Source organism: Elephas maximus, chromosome 2, assembly GCF_024166365.1.
Source record: "Elephas maximus indicus isolate mEleMax1 chromosome 2, mEleMax1 primary haplotype, whole genome shotgun sequence".
In the NCBI taxonomy this organism is placed as follows: Eukaryota; Metazoa; Chordata; class Mammalia; order Proboscidea; family Elephantidae; genus Elephas; species Elephas maximus.
The window spans coordinates 85221455-85238099 of record NC_064820.1 but is presented as its reverse complement, the minus strand read 5'-3'; the positions used below and the strand labels follow the sequence as shown (position 1 = coordinate 85238099).

At 39.5% G+C, this 16645-nt stretch overlaps 1 protein-coding gene across 1 annotated transcript in view; it reads left to right on the top strand.

Annotated features, from left to right (window-relative positions):
• Positions 1–16645, top strand: part of SERINC5 (serine incorporator 5) — a 116742-nt gene that overhangs the window by 79251 nt on the left and 20846 nt on the right. The window contains exons 6-8 of the mRNA XM_049866760.1: positions 6147–6358; positions 9640–9735; positions 11705–11831. Coding sequence (XP_049722717.1) covers positions 6147–6358; positions 9640–9735; positions 11705–11831 — 435 coding nt within the window. The remainder of the gene's footprint in view (positions 1–6146; positions 6359–9639; positions 9736–11704; positions 11832–16645) is intronic.

Sequence of the window (16645 nt, the reverse complement as noted above, 5' to 3'; positions counted from 1 at the left end):
TTATCCATTCATCTGTTAATGTGCATTTAGATGGTTTTTTAATGGAGCACCAGACTCACAGGTAAGATCCTTTATTTTGTGTGCCAATCTGTTATTTCTCTAAAAGGTGACCTCAGGGGATAGTTTTGTTTCAAGGTTTAAAGAGTATCTCAGGGTGATAGTTTCAGGGAATCCTCTAGTCTCAACCAGTCCAGTAAATCTGGACTTTTAAAGAATTTGAATTCAGTTTCATGTTTTTCTACCAATCTATCAGGGTTCATCTTTTGTGGCCCTGATCAAAATGTTCAGTAGTGGTGGCTGGGCACCATCTACTTCTGGTCTCAGGGTAAATAAGGCCATGGCTTGTGTAGGCTATTAGCCCTGTAGAGTAGCTTCTTCTCTGAGACGTTGGTTTCCTTCTTTCTCTTTTGCTCCTGATGAGTAGAGACCAATAGTTGTATCTTAGATGGCTGCTCGTAAAGTTTAAGACCCCGAAGCTACCTGAACTAGGATGCAGAATGTGAAGTTTGTGAAATATTATGCCAATTGGTTGAGTTTTCTCATGAGACTAAGGTTATGACCAATTTTTTAAAGCACACTAAATAGTCACACAAGTACCCCTACAGATAATATTTTGTTTTTTTTCCAAGGCTTAATCATAAAAATAATACTGATTTTCAGAGCTGGGTCATGCTCTTGGATAAGTTATTCTATTGCTTGCTGTTCTGCTTTTCAAGTCATCCTTAAAACCTTGTAATTTATGTGTGTAATTTCTACTAGATCTTGCTTTGAGGCAGCAGTTTTCTTAAAAATAACCCAAGTGGGTTATTAGAGTTCTTATGTGACCCTGTTTTCTCAGTTGTAGAGAAAAAACTGCCTACAAAGATGGAAATGCATTCTAATTGATTAAATATTACTCTTTCTATGATTGTCCTTAATGTACTTTCACTCTGAAATTTTTATTAGACAACATAAATATGCCATCCTAAATTTTTCCTAAAATTTTCACAGATATACTTCAAATGGGGAACTTTGTGGTAAAATATTAAAATCTTTGACAATGAGTGCCTGATTTGCCCGTTAAATAGCATGCTCCCATAAGAATGTTTTCCTTCTTCACTCTGACTTTAATGTTTTGATTGATTCTAAGCCATTCTCTGAGACTAAATATCAATGCCAAGTTTTAATAGGAATTTTAGAAGAGTTTGGTTGTTTTAAAAACTTTATAGAAACCACTCAATAAATATGGCTTAAGAGCTTTGCAACCAAATGATGCTGCTGTTGTCCAGGCCTTGAGACTGATAGCCCAACGAAATCCCTTTTGTCAACAAATTTGTAGTTGGTTTTTGTGCCCACAATTAGGAATCAGTTAGGAAGCTCACTAACGTTGTTATTTTTGGTTAAATTTTTGAGTTTGGTAGTTTTGTGTGTGTATGTGTTCTAACAAAGCCTCCTCCTTACAAGGTTAGTCTGGAAAATATAATACTCATCATATTACTCTTCATGGCAAATCCAGTTTGTTTTTCCCCCTTTTTCTCTTAAAAAAGAAAAAAAAATGTATATATATCTCCTGAGACTAAGATGATTCCAGTGACAGTGGACTAGAAGGGCCATGGGACCTAGGAGGCTGTCATTTTAATGACTCTTTTTCTCTAGCTTGCTATTTATTTAACATTGAGCATGTCACTTGGCCTCTCTGATCTCAGTTTTCATACTTATAAAATGTGGTTCAGCTAGATGTTTAATGTCTGTTTCTTTCTAGCTCAAATTTTGTGATTTTACAAACCAATTCTATATCCAAATTGAAATAACAAAAATGTAGGTAGTATATTGAGGTATTTCTAAACACCCATTTTTTAAATGTACTAGATTTTTTATTTACTTCGTTGCTGCCATTGTTGGGTTTTATTTAATCATAAAATTTATGCCGAGCCTGAGCCCAGTCAAAACTCTCAACCTGGTGTCTACTTGCTGCTAGGTCTGTCCATTTGGCCCTGTTGCTGATCCTTTTCTAATCTCCATTCGAGTGCATTTACGATTGTTAAAAAATAATCAAAGCTCAAGGAAATTTGAACATAATGTTTATTCTGAGCAGTTATTGTATATGTATACAGGGAGACCATTTTGATTCCAGAAAAAGCAAATGGCTTGTGGAAGCTAGGTACAGCAAGGTTTATAGAGAGAAGAGGAGGGAGAAATATAGATCAACCATTGGCTAATCTTAACATGATTGATTAGACCCTGCCATCCCCTTTTATTTAGACTAGTGCATATTAGTTTACAAGATGGACTCTGCCCCTGCACCCAGCCATATCTTTTGAAATTCAAATTTAGTAAGCCTAGTTTGGAACTGGAAAGAGGATTTGCAACTTTGGGTGAAAGAAAAGCTGATGGCAGATTATTTTTGGTCAGGAATTTCTTGGTTTCATGAGTAAGAAAACCACAAAATCAAAGCAAGATATCTGCTATCAGTATCTCTCTTTGATGCTCTCTATCCAACAAAATTTTTTGAATATTCATCGTGTGCCAGACAGTATAGTAGGCAGTGAGAATATGAAGGTAAACCTGTCAGGATAGGTATTTGGGATATCTGCAAAAACAAGATGTCATCTGGAAGACTGAATGAATCTGGTGCAGCAGGAATAGCCGACACTCTGCTAACACTGTTGCTGTTGGGGAAATGGAAAAGAAAGAAAACAGTATTATTACTGAATAGGCATTAAACCGGAATGTGATGCATCATGCTAAAGAGATTGCAAAGACAGAAAGAAATCTTCCTGTTTTATGTAGCTACGTGGATACAACCCATTGCATTCACGTTTTGAAGATGAATTTTCCGTTATCTTTTTGGTCAGAGAATTTGGAGTCCAGTGCCACCGGAACAAAGTTAAGCTCATCTCCTCCCGGGAGACTGGGATGATTACATTTTAAAAGAAATGTCTACCAGGTTCTGGAGGAAACATCCTTAAAAAAAAAACACCCAGTGCCATCGAGTCCTAGATTTACATAGTTTTCAAAGAGACATAGAAAGAAATCACAGTTGCAAGTGTTCTGAAGTGAATGCTGAAAGAAAAGGGAGGGGGAAGTCTCTTCCCTTATTTTCCATGAGGAGAATTAAAACTTCTTATGTTTTAATTTGTATTTGCCCTTACAACATGTTACTTTTTTTTAACAGTCAACAGTCCTTGAACTAATATTCAATATTCTAGACAATAACAGTCTAGCAGTGACCACAGCCATGTCCTGCCCCGTGGAGCTTACATTCTTTAGCGAAGAGATAGAAAATAGTAGTCAAGCAAATATGTAATATGTCCAGTGTTAAAAGGTCTCTGAAGAAAAATAAAGCAGGGTGAAAGGGCTAGGGAGAACTGGGCAGGTTGCTATCTTACGATCAGGGAAGAGCATAAGATGTAAGAGAGACTGGAAGGAAATAAGGGAGAGTCTGGGGCAGGTCTGTGCTTGGCCTGTGCAGGGAACAAAGGGGCTACCGCTATGGCTGGAACCCAGTGGTGAGGAAAGACCGGTGGGAGCTGAAATCAGACAGCTGAAATCAGAGAGATGGCACTGAGCGGTATCATACAGGGCTTTCGAGGCCAATGTAAGGGCTTTGGTTTTTAAAGTGAAATGGCAGTGCTTTGGAGAGTTTTAAAACTGGAGGAATGTAATCTATGTTTTAAATTGGAAAGAGACTGAAGGGGCCAGTGGTGCAAGTAAGGAGGCCAATTAGAAGATAATCCAGATGAGAGACAAGGTAGTGTGGTGGTAGCAGTAGTTTGATTCTGGATTTATTCTGAAGTTGAAAACAGTAGAATTTGCTGATAGGTGATAGATGGCTCTGGGTGGTAATGGAGGAGGCGAAGGAGGGTGACAAGGAGAAAAAGAATGACAGCTATTCTTTTTACTCCCCCCCCCCCCACACACACAATGAGAAGAATGGAATTGCTATTTTCTGAGATTGGGAAGTTTGTAGAAGAACAGAATTGGGAGTGGAGATGGGAATATTGGGAGATTAGTCTAGACCTCAAAGGAGCCCTGGTAGTGCAGTGGTTAAGCGCTCAGCTGCTAACTTGCTAACCTGTGGGTTGGCGGTGTCAAAAAATAAACAACTCAGGACACCATTAATAGATGGCTGTGCAGGTCTAATAGACCATTTTAAGGTTGGGCAACGCATCATTTGCCCAGGAAATGGGTGCTCCAGTTAATCAGAGTCCTTAAAGTGCTTATATACAAAGTTCTCAGGAACTTTTGAACAAAATTTCTGATTGGTTGACATTTATGTAAACTTGGCTGAACAATAAGACAGTCACAAGATCAGTGAGTCTTGGTCACAAGACTTCTAAAATTTTAGAAACAGAATGTGTTCATCGGTCTTAAAAACAGGGTATGTTCATTAGTTTCGAAAACAAGATTTTATTAATTTCAATTGTTTTCTGAGTTTTAAGTGAAAGTTAGTGAGTGTAATGAAACCAGCCTTTCTGGTTTCAGTGGGTCTAGTTACCTAGCTACTTTTAAAGAGTAGTTTAAAGCATAGCTAAAAGATGACCTTTAGTGTCGTTGGTAAGAGAATTCTTTATATTTCCATAATGCAAAACTTACAGTTTTTTTGACAGCGGTTCAAACCCACCAGCAGCTCCACAGGAGAAAAGATCTGGCAATCTCTTTCATAAAGATTACAGCCTAGGAAACAGTATGGGGCAATCCTACTCTTGTCGTATAGAGTCTCTATGAATTGGAATCTCGATGGCACACAACAGCGCTTTAGACCTGCTAAGTTTGAGATGATCCCTTTTAGACCTTTTAGTGAAGGGGTTGAGTAAACAGTTGGATATGACACTGGAGTTCAGGAAAGATTTAACTTTGGAAATATAAACATAAGAAAGTCCTTCATATACTAATACCATAACCCAGAAGATTATTGGAGGGAGGAAATTGCATCCATACACCACAGGTCGCAGTGTTTACCTTTTTATATATAAATCATTCTGTCTCGCTGTCATGAGTTATTATTTGGCTCTTAGATTTTTTTCTTTGTTCTCCTTTTGTGAGTCTCATTTTCTCTGATTTCCTTTGTATGCCTTTTATATTAGAATTACATTCGTCATTGGAGTACTTGGCTTGGTTTCAGGAATACAGTGGTCATTATCATTTTGGCCTTTCCTCCTTGTTTTCTTTGTCTCTGACTGCAGTAACTTTTTCATCATTAAAACATTTTAGCTGGGTTGCTTGAACACTTTGCAGTTTTGTGAAAACATTAAGCAAGCAGCTTGCTGTATGAAGGTTTCTGAGAATGTGGTTACAAAGAGCAATTTAACCATAAGCCAGATGACAGTGATTCAGTTCCTTCTCCCTCTTGTTGTGTCCTCTTCATTTAGAGTTTAGAAACAAGCTTTTCTTTGTTCTGAACAACTGCTGTGGATTTAAACCACCGCTTATTTCTCCCTTCCCTTTATTAGTATTTATATAAACTGTAAAGCACATTATTCCAGTCTGTTAATTTTTTTGTTGTAAATCCCATTACAACTGATTTTTATATTCCATTTTTTTTCTCTACATCACATTCTCCCTTAATATTGGTATTATTTTGGAGAAGCACTACTTTTACACATCTTTCTTTTCAGTGCAGGGAGAAAAGAGCTGAGGTCAGCCAGTCTTTCTAAATGAAGCTAATGTCCTTCTGTCTCTAAAGAAAAAACGGGCATCAGCGGAAACTGCTGGCATCACTTGGAGTAGAGACTGTGGCGCTCCAGACTCTGTGCTTAAGGGAAAACTTGAACCCCAGAGAGGAACCACTTTTTAACACTTCGAAAACCTGTCCCAGGGTAGTTCAAATTCAGAATGGAGAAGCTAAAATCAAGTCGGATTTGAAGCCTGTCTACATCTATTTCTTTGAATAGATGAGGCACATGAATCAAAAACAGAATTCTTTCAGCGTTTAGAGAAATTCTAAGCTTGAACCGAGAAGTCTGCGTATTTACCAGAACCTTCCAATTTTGATAGAGCATAATGATTGCTTAAATGATATGCCTTCCGGGTAAGGCATCTTATAATAGCCTGGGAGCCTGGTAGTGGTTAGTTAGTGCCTGAAGGATGGTAAGTGTTGTCAGAACTGCGTGCTTCACGGACCTGTCTTTTCTCCTCTCCCTCTTACCGTCTTCCTGGAAAAACAGGACTGCAGGAACAGCGACTAACAAGCTGTGGTACGCCTGTCTGGCCCTGGTGACGCTCATCATGTATTCCATTGCCACCGGAGGCTTGATTTTGATGGCAATGTTTTATACACAGAGAGAAGGTTGCATGGAAAACAAAATTCTCCTAGGAATAAACGGAGGGCTGTGCCTGCTTATTTCATCGGTGGCCATTTCCCCCTGTGTTCAAAACGGTGAGTATGGTTCTTTCCATTCTTCTTTCTATGCACCCCTCTAAGTATCTTTAGCAAACTCAATGATTTCTCTTTGAAACAATGGTTATTCCTTAACTTACTGTAGACAGGCCTGCAGTAGGAAAGGTGGGACTCGTGCGGTCTCTTCTTCATCTTCCACACTTGGGCTGAATGTGATGGTCAAGCCTCATGTCAGGAGACCCAAAAACCAAACCCGCAGCTATCAAGTCAGTTCCAACCATAGTGCCCTAAAGGACAGAGTAGAACTACCCCATAGGGTTTCCAAGGCCTGTAAGACTTTATGGAAGCAGACTGCCACATCTTTCTCTCACTGAGTGGCTGGTAAGTTTGAACTGCTGACCTTTCAGTTCGCAGCTGAGCACTTTAACCACTGCACCACCAGGGATCCAAATCTACCACAAAGGGCCTTTAAATGGAAGTTGCTCTTGGTGTATATTAAAAATGGTGTTTGTGAGCTTCCCTGTAATTTCTGTGTAAAAGTTGAATAAGAGTGTTCTCAGAGCTGTTTCCCATGTCATCCTTTGCTCAAGGACTATGGACAAGAAAAAGCCGGGGGACAGTGTGATCTAGGAGTCAAGAAGCAGGAAATCTGATCCCCGCTTGGTCAGCAGCTGGCTCTGTGAGCTAACCTTCCTTAAAAAACCAAACCGAACCTGTTGCCGTCGAGTCAATTCCAACTCTTAGCAACCCTATAGGACGGAGTAGAACTGCCCCATAGGGTTTCTAAGGAGCTGCTGGTGGATTTGAACTACCAGCCTTTTGGTTAGCAGCCAACCTCTTAAACACTGTGCCACTAAGGCACTAACCTCCCTTACCAAAAAAGAAAAAACCAAACCCACTACCATCAAGTCGATTCTGACTCACAGCGACCGTATAGGACAAAGTAGTATTGCCGGATAGAGTTTCTAAGGAGCGCCTGGCGGATTCAAATTGCCAACCTCTTGGTTAGCAGCCGTAGCACTTAACCACTATGCCATCAGGGTTTCCAGCCTCCCTTGGATCCAAGTTATCCCTCAGTGAAGTCAACAGAAACGTGAGCCTAACCTTGCTCATGATTGTTTCAAAGCCAAAAAGAAGAGACACAGGGAATTGACAGTGCTTTAGAAAGGATCCCTGGTGGTGCAATGGTTAAACACTTGGCTGCTAGCCAAAAGGTCAATGGTTTGAACTCACCAGCTGTTCTTGGGAAATAAGATGTGGCAGTCTGCTTCCATAAAGATTTACAGTCTTGGAAACCCTATGAGGCAGTTCTACTCTGTCCTAGAATCAATAGGAGTTGGAAGTGACTCGATGGCAGTGGGTTTATTGTTTTTTTTTTTTTTTTTTCTAAAGTATAGATGTGAATTGTCATTCATATACTACTTTAGATGTCTTAAGGAAGCTTGCTGTCTTTGGGATTGTAGAGACAGAGGTCCCTGGTCTAAGGTTTCCCATAGGTATCTTACTCTGCCAGTGGTGAAAATGCATATGGCATTCAGGTTTCTAGGTAGAAAAAGAAAAATATGGCCAATAAACATATACTCCCTTGAATCCTAACATAAAGTGATTTAAAAAAAAAATTTTTTTTTAATTTTTTTAAAATTTTAATTGAATAATTTTAAGTAATTTTTTCAGTACTAAATTTTTCAAATCTGTTATTAAAATTGAGAGTGTATTCTCCCAATTCCTTTAATTATCAACTATGCATTTTTAAAAGCAAATTGTTAATATTCAGATTAAAAATCTCTAAAATCTCCTTTGGGTTAAAGGCTACCATTTGAAATAGGTATAATAATTTTGAAGTATTTGGTTTAATGTCATTACTGATGATTCTGTACATAAATTTGATCAGAGGGAAGATTTGGTAAAATGGGATCCTTTCATGTCAACAGGTTAAAAATTTCACCCAAATGAGAGAGGGTGCGGGGGGGGGGATCCCCTTATCATATCTTGTTCCTCAGAAAGATCTGAACACTAGGTTTGATTTAAATGTTGTAACTTTGAAGCCCTTCTCCTCATGGGTGTTGAGCCCCATAGCTTTCTCTTTACCCTGGACCAGCTCTGGTGCTTACTCAGTATTCCCCAGAGTTTTGTCCTTTGACAAATAAGAGCTTTTTTTCCCCTGCGGCAGACTGTACTGTAAGTGTCCGATGGCCTTGTAGAAACCGGAGTCCATGCCCTATGAGACCTATCCCTTGTGCAGACAAGTAATGCTGGTAAATTTTTTCTGATCTTGTGATTCAGGAACTAATGCTGTGAATCTCAGGGGGACTAGGCAGTATGTTTAAGTACAGCTATAGGCTCGAGAAGGTATTGTAGGTGTTGATAAAATATTAGAATTTATGTCTAAAACGGCAGCGTTAGACTCAGTGTATAGCCCCTCCCCCGAAATTCTTTTAGTTTTCTCTGAGAAATACATTATATACCTTTTTTCTTTAAAGGTGTCACTCAAGTTTAAGGAGTATCAGTGGGGCAGGGTATCTGATTTCTTTTGAGGTACATGCTTTCTTCTTCTTTTTTAATTAATTATTTTTATTGTACTTTAGATAAAGGTTTACAGAACAATCTAGTTTCTCATTAAACAGTTAGTACACATATTGTTTTATGACGTTGGTTAACAACCCCAGACATGTCAATACTCTCCCTTCTAGACTTTAGGTTCTCTATTACCAGCTTTCCTGTCCCCTCCTGCCTTCTAGTCCTTGCCCCTTGGCTGGTGTACCCCTTTAGTCTCATTTTGTTTTATGGGCCTGTCTAATCTTTGGCTGAAGGGTGAACCTCGGCAGTGATTTCATTACTGAGTTAAAAGGTTATCTGGGGCCATACTCTCAGTATTTCTCCAGTCTCTGTCAGGCCAGTAAGTCTGGTCCTTTTTTTGTGAGTTAGAATTTTTTTCTACGTTTTTATCCAGCTGTCTGGGACCCTCTATTGTGATCCCTGTCAGAGCAGTCAGTAGTGGTAGCTGGGCACCATCTAGCTGTGCTGGGCTCAGTCTGGTGGAGGCCATGGTAGATGTGGTCCATTAGTCCTTTGGACTGATCTCTCCCTTGTATTTTTAGTTTTCTTCTTTATCCCTTGCTTCCAAAGGGGTGAGACCAGTGGAGTATCCTAGATGACAGGCTTTTAAGACCCTAGACAATATTCACCAAAGTAGAATGTAGAACTTTTTCTTTATAAACTATGTTATGCCAATTAAGCTAGATGTTCCCCGAGACCATGGTCCCCACAGCCCTCACAGGCATATGCTGTCTTATCATTGAAATGTCTCTTGTGTTTTACAGAACAACCACACTCTGGATTACTGCAGTCCGGGCTGATAAGCTGCTATGTCACATACCTCACTTTTTCAGCTCTGTCTAGCAAACCTGTAGAATTTGGTAAGCCAGCCTTGTCAGGGAACATGTGTTTATGGTGTGACCATTATCATTTGTGGAAGAAGGAATACATATCTCTACAAGCTATTGTTTAAATATTGGGGATGCAGCTTGATTTAAAATTAGAATTTCAATTTAGGTCTGGGATTAACCATTTCAGTCATGCCAAGCACCCCCAGTTTTAAAGTTTGCTTGTTCGTAATTAATGTGCTTGGCTACGGACCAAAGGGTTGAAGGTTCAGGTCCACTCAGAGAAGTCTCAGAAGATAGGCCCGGCAATCTACTTCTGAAAAAACCAGCCATTGAAAACCCTACGGAGCACAGTTCTACTCTTGGAGTCGACTCATTGACAACTGGTTTATGTTTGGATATATTTGATTTTGTATAAACTAAGTTAAATAAACATAGTGTCTTCTCTCTAGAATTAAATCAGAATTGGTCAGTGTAATACAGTTGTTTTCCTCTTTTAAATTTAGAAGAGAAATACAAAGATAATTTTTCAAAGTTTCAGCATATACATGTACTATGTATGGATTTGTCTATATAGCTGTTTATAGTGGAAAGTGATATAATCAGAGGTCTTCTATTAAGTATAGTCTACCTCGATTTAATTCTTTTCTTTTTTAAAGCCCTATTTTGAGTCCGTAAGTTTATTTAAATCTACCCTCTTTAAGACTCTTTATGACTTTTTGGGTACTGATCTCTGATTTTGGTGAAAGAGAGTTTTTGGTTACAGTATTATTATAATTTTTAAATACAAGTAGCATTTAAAAACAGAAAAAAATGTTATTTTTAATTTCAGGTGGTATAACTGAAATGGGAAAAAATTCATGTTTTGGTTAATTTTTTTTAAAAACATTTTTATTGGGCTAAGAATAGAAATTCCTTAAACCATATCATAAACAGCCATGTTTCAAGTGTGATTACCTGTGATAATTTTAGTCTTAACTTCAAACACTGAGAAAGTGCATGTTTGTAAAACGGTTTCTAGATCGTTATTTTATGTTGATACTCCTGTATTTTTGGGCATGGTTGGTGATCAACCCTAGCTTTGATGTTCAAAATTGTGTACTGTATTAGATAAAAAGTAAATACAGTTTATCACCAATGGTAATATTATAGGAGTATTCAGTATGTCGTCTTTTGAAAGAATTTTTCAAAAAATCCAGACCTCCTCAAGAGGTTCCTAGGTTACAGACTGAAGATATCACAGCCGTTATCCTGCCTGGTTTCCCATCAGGGTTCGGAGGCTGTTGTTGGCCAGACCACTTACTGTCTACTGCTATTACACGTGTGGTTGTTGATTAGCCTCAACGCTTCTCCAGAGAGGATAAGACACAGAGGAAGCTCTCACTTATCTGTACACTACTTCTCTGTCTTCAGGGGCTGCTGAATCAACTGAAAAGTGGAGCTAACTTTTATTTTTACTGTTGTTTGAATAGTTCTGAAAATGAGCAAGAGAGCAAACTAGTTGCCATCGATTCAACTCCATGTAGAAGTTGGAGCATCAGAGTAGAACTGTCTCTGTAGGGTTTTCAGTGGCTGATTTTTCCCAAGTAGATTGCCAGGATTTTCTTTCAAGGCACGTCTGGGTAGACTTGAACCTCTAATCTTTCGGTTAGCCCCTGAGAACATTAACAGTTTGTACCATCCAGGGACTGTGAAAAAGAGCAAGACCCTTGTTAAGTCCTGGAACTGTAGGATCCTTTAGCTGTTCTGCAATCCAAGGGCCTTGGTCTAAGAATGAGCCAATGTTGGAAGAGCAGTACTTTGAAATCTACAGCAATGTGACCCACCAGAGCAATAGCAAAAATTTAGTCTGAGTCAAATGTGACTGTAAAGTTCCCAGTGATCAGTAATTGTTCCACTGAGGAAGTACACCAAAGCTGCATGAATTTTCCCAAAGTGGATGCTTATGGGAGTTATAACAGACTTTTCCAATTTGACTGTTAGTTCTTTGTTTTTTCTTTAGCTCTGGATGAACATGGGAAGAATGTTACAATCTGTGTGCCAGACTTTGGTCAGGATCTGTACAGAGATGAGAACTTGGTTACTGGACTGGGCACCACCCTCCTGTTTGCATGTATCTTGTATTCATGGTAAGTCTTCAGAGTTATATGCAGACTTTAAAAGTACAAGTTTCAGCAGCTTCAAAGTAGCCAAGCAAATACCGTCTGAGGGAGGGGAAAAAGAGCCAGAAACAAAAAGGTGGAATTACAACATGACATCTAGGTGCCAGGACTTCACTCACCTTATTTGCACTTGTATGGGTGAGTGAAAGAAATGTATGGTGACGTTGCAGCTGCACTGCCCCACACCCTCTAAACAACGGTTTTGGATAATGGTTGCTAAAGCATTATTGGAGGGCGGGAGAGCACTAAATGAAGAAAAGATCTTGTGTGCCAGAATATTTTGGCAACTTTCTAGTCCAAAGGAAATAGCGAAATAGCGTTTGTTCTGCTGTAGATGGGAAGAGCTCAAAGCACAACATACACCATCATTTTGTGCACAGTCCAGGAAAGACAGGAAATGTTCCTTGTCTTTTATGCTCAAGCTCACCATGCTGGTGTTAAAAGGTGAGGCAGCTCCTCCCACAGTAGACGTGATAGATAAGCAGACTGCATATCAGATGCTTATTGCTGGTGTGACTGTGGGGGTTTATTCCACCTTAAAGATATAAAAGATTGCTAAAGGGAGAAACGAGAAAGGAGGGAAGTGGTTGGTTACTTATTCTGGGTACATATGTCACTGGTAATTACGTTTCCCTTTGACAATAACCTTTTCACATTTAGGTTTTACTTGTGTGTTTTGTTTGCTACATTTCAGAGTGTAAAAAAATCTACTTGTCATACCCCAGTGCCGTCAAGTCTACTTGTCATAGGCACATTGTAATTTCCCTTTTGCTGAAATTAACAATCCTGGTGGTGATAGTTTCTATAAATAAAATGTGTTCCCAAGTACTTTGGCATTCTCATACAGCTTCTGTCTTAGTCATGTAGTGCTGCTATAACAGAAATACACAAGTGCATGGCTTTAACAAGGAGAAATTTATTACTTTACGGTAAAGTAGGCTAAAAGTCCAAATTCAGGACGTCAGCTCCAGGGGAAGACTTTCTCTCTCTGTTGGCCTTCTCATCAATCTTCCCTCGGGCTAGGAGCTTCCCCGCACAGGGACCCCAGGCCCAAAGGACACGCTGTGTTCCCAGCACTGCTTTCTTGGTGGTATGAGGTTCCCCATCTCTGCTCCCTTCCCTTTCCTTTTTATCTCTTGAGAGGTAAAAGGTGGTGTACGCCACACCCCAGGGAAACTCCCTTTACATTGGATCAGGGATGTGACCTGGGTAAGGGTATTAAAATCCCTCCAGAGTCCTCTTTAATATAAAATTACAATCACAAAATGGAGGACAACCACACAATACTGGGAATCATGGCCTAACAACATTGGCACATATTTTGGGGGGACATAATTCAATCCATGACAAGCTTCCAACACATCCTATTGCCAGAAAGAGACCAACAAAGGCATATGTGTTTTAGAGATGGGAGAACTGAGTTTTGTAAAATGCTTGCTTGTGTTGCAGGTTGCTCTTAAGATAACTTTTGTATAACACTGATTCTGGGTGTCTTCATGACTTAGTGACAGATTCTCCCTGTCTCATCAGGAGAGACCATGGTGACTACTTCTTGGCCTTTCGTTTTTGTTTTTCCACAAATTGCTTACTATCTACTATATATGAAGTACAATGTATGAAGCAGTGGATGGAATTCATAGCCCATATCAGGCTCGAGTCATTGATTTCAGAGAAACTGTAAAGCCACCAAAAATTTGGATCCAGATTCTCAGCTGCCCCTTTCTTGAGTAAGCTTTTCCTTCCTGAGTCTGTTATTGTTAGACTTTGGGGAAGAAATGGCAGAAACATAGGCTAATCTCATGATTTTGTCACTCAGTTTTGTTCTATATTAACTTGGGAGAATGTTTTTAAATCCAGTGAGGAAAAAGTAGCTTACTAAACTGTTTATGTAGGAATATTTCGTTTTAAAAATAAAACATGTTTATATTAGAAAACAATCCTGGAAGGAGATAACCAAAATTTTAATAGTGGTGATATAAGGGTAAATTATTTTTTCCCTTCTTTCTAAATTTTTTTTTTTTAATTTACAACGAGCTTGCTTTTATCTTGTTTTGTTTTCATGTTTCTTTTATTATCAGAAAAAATAGTGAAGGTGTATGTTGGCGTAAAGTCATGTGTTTTTGTGGATTGCTGGATGCCTAACAGTTCAAGAAAAAAACTTTTTTTGTCTCTCAGATAAATGGAAAAAATGGCAAAAATTCTACCCTGTGCCGTGCAGAGTCACCACATGTGGAGTTATTTTACACCATGGGATTTTCACCCTATCAGATTTTTACTATTTCTAGCAGATGTAGAAAAATCACCTTTTTGGAGTAAGAGATGATAAATATGATGTTCCTTTCAGAATTTAGAGGCATCATAATGCAGCTTGGCAAAGTCTAATCTGGTATTCCCAAAAGCTGTCAGTTTTCAAGCTTGACAGCTGCTGCTTAAATCTGTGTAAATGCCAATAATAAACGTTGTTACTGAATGTGGGTAATTAAGCTGCAGAACTGTAGTGCCCAGTGGAATGAGAAGATATAAAACAGCAGCTTGCACAAAGTGGAGATAAGGAATAAGCAATTTGCTCCTCTGTGGGGTGTTTCTGCAACACCCAAGCATGAACGTGATGACTGGCAGTTTATTCCTCCCAGGAGTTAGCAAAGAGGCCACGCAGGGGTTGGGTGATTAATGTTTGCTGTAATTATCTGCTGCAGCTCCAGGAGTCAGCTTTGAGAGCTTTATGCACAGATTGTCTTCGAGTTCACAGGAAAGCAAGTTCAGGCTTAGTAGGCTCTTGAAAAAGGGGGAATGCTGCTAGGGGTGGGATTCAGCCCAATGTAGGACATTTTCCAGTCATGACTTCTTGAAGCATTAAGTTTTTCTCCCAGACTCGGAGGAGTAAAATCATGGAAGGTGTTACCAGAAAAAAGTTGCAACATCTAGGTGGGAACTGCCATTTGAACGTGGTTGTAGGAGTATCTAGAACGCTTAATAGAAGTTGCAGGAATGCAGAAGACTGCATGTAGAGGAACCAAAACCCAAACCAAATCTACTGCCATTGAGTCAATTCTGACTCATAGCAACCCCATAGGGTTTCCAAGGCTATAAATCTCTACCCAAGCAGACTGCCGTATCTTTCTCCTGTGGAGCAGCTGGTGGTTTTGACCTGCCGGCCTTCTGGTTAGCAGTCGATTGCTTCAACCACTGTGCCACCTGGGCTCCTTGCATGTAGAGGAAAGGGAGAAGAAACCATACATTTCCCCTTTAAAAAAAAAAAAGAATGTTATTGTGTCTTCAGTGAAGGTTTACATAGCACGTTAGGCTCCCCTTCCACAATTTCTACACAAGTTGTTCAGTGACATTGGTTACATTCTTCACAAAGCATGAATGTTCTCATTACTTCTATTTTTGTCGTTCTGTTTCCATTACTCTAGTTTCCCTGTCCCCTTACGTTCTCATTGTTGTTTTAAGGTAATTATTGACCATTTGGTCGCATATAGGTGATTTTTTGTAAAGGAGCACAGTACTTATAAAAAAAAAAAAAAACCCATTGCCTTGGAGTCAATTCCAACTCATATGGGTGATGCTAATTATTTTTTGAGCCAATTTGTTATTTAGCTACAAGGTGACCTCAAGGGTTAGTTTCAGTTCAAGGCTTGAAGAGTATCTCAGGGAAGTAGTCTCCGAGAGTCCTCCAGTCTCAACCTGTCCATTAAGTCTGCTTGCTTTTTTTTTTTTTTAATTGAATTTGAGGTTTTGTTCCCTATTTTTCTTCCGTTCTATCAGGGCCCATCTATTGTGGCCCTGATAAGAATAGTCAGTAGTTGGTAGCTAGGCACCGTCTGGTTACTCTGGTCTTAGGGTAGATGAGGCTACGGTTTGTATAGTTTATCAGTCCTGTAGACTAGTTTCTTCTTTGAATCTTTGGTAGCAATCATGCATTTTCAACGAAAGCCCAAGCTTGCCTAGTGTTGACTTTTTGTAAAGCTGTGGAGGGCTCATTGAACTCTCCTTTCACCCCTCTGTGGTGCCACCCCATCAGCTTATTCCCCCCACCTCCACACAATATACACATACTTGTTTAGGGGCTCTCACAATAACCCCCATCTTCTGTCTCTGGCTGTCTGTCCTAAGCCCTGTTTCTGGGCTCTGTCAGTATATTTTACTTTGTCTCAACTTGGAAGAAGGCTTCAACTAAAACCCTACTCTCTGGCTTTTGAGGGAGGCAACCCTTTGTCTAGAACACCGTTCATTGCTCCCAGGCATTATTACTCCACAGCTTTTTCACCTCACTGTGAAGTAGGAGGCCTTCATCTTAGCTCCTGTGCAGGTGATCTCTGATGGCTCCTTCTGTAGGCTGAGCACCTATTCCTCTCTTATGTCTGGATCCTCACTGTAACAAGACTCAGCCTCCACCAACTATTCCTTAATTTCCTCCTTGGTCTCTAGATTTTAATTGAAATTATTATTCTTTTGGCTTCAATTTCAAACTCCCAATCTGGACAGGACCCTGGAGTCAGTCAGGTTCAGTCTCGTCATTGTAAAAAATGAGGTAACTGAGGCACGGAGCCCTTTGCCATAACCCTCTAGCTCCAGCCCCAGGAAACCTTTACTTGAGTCTCCTTTACTGGAGTATTTGGAGAGACAGGTTGATAGTTTTTTTTCTGAGGTGACTTGTAAATCAGGTCCTTCTCTGAGCTGGAAAGATAAGCTGGGTGACTTATATAATTACAGCATAAGGAGGCATTTGTGCTGTAAAATGTCCCCTGTTTCAGTTTTAGCTATGCTTAAAAGAAAAA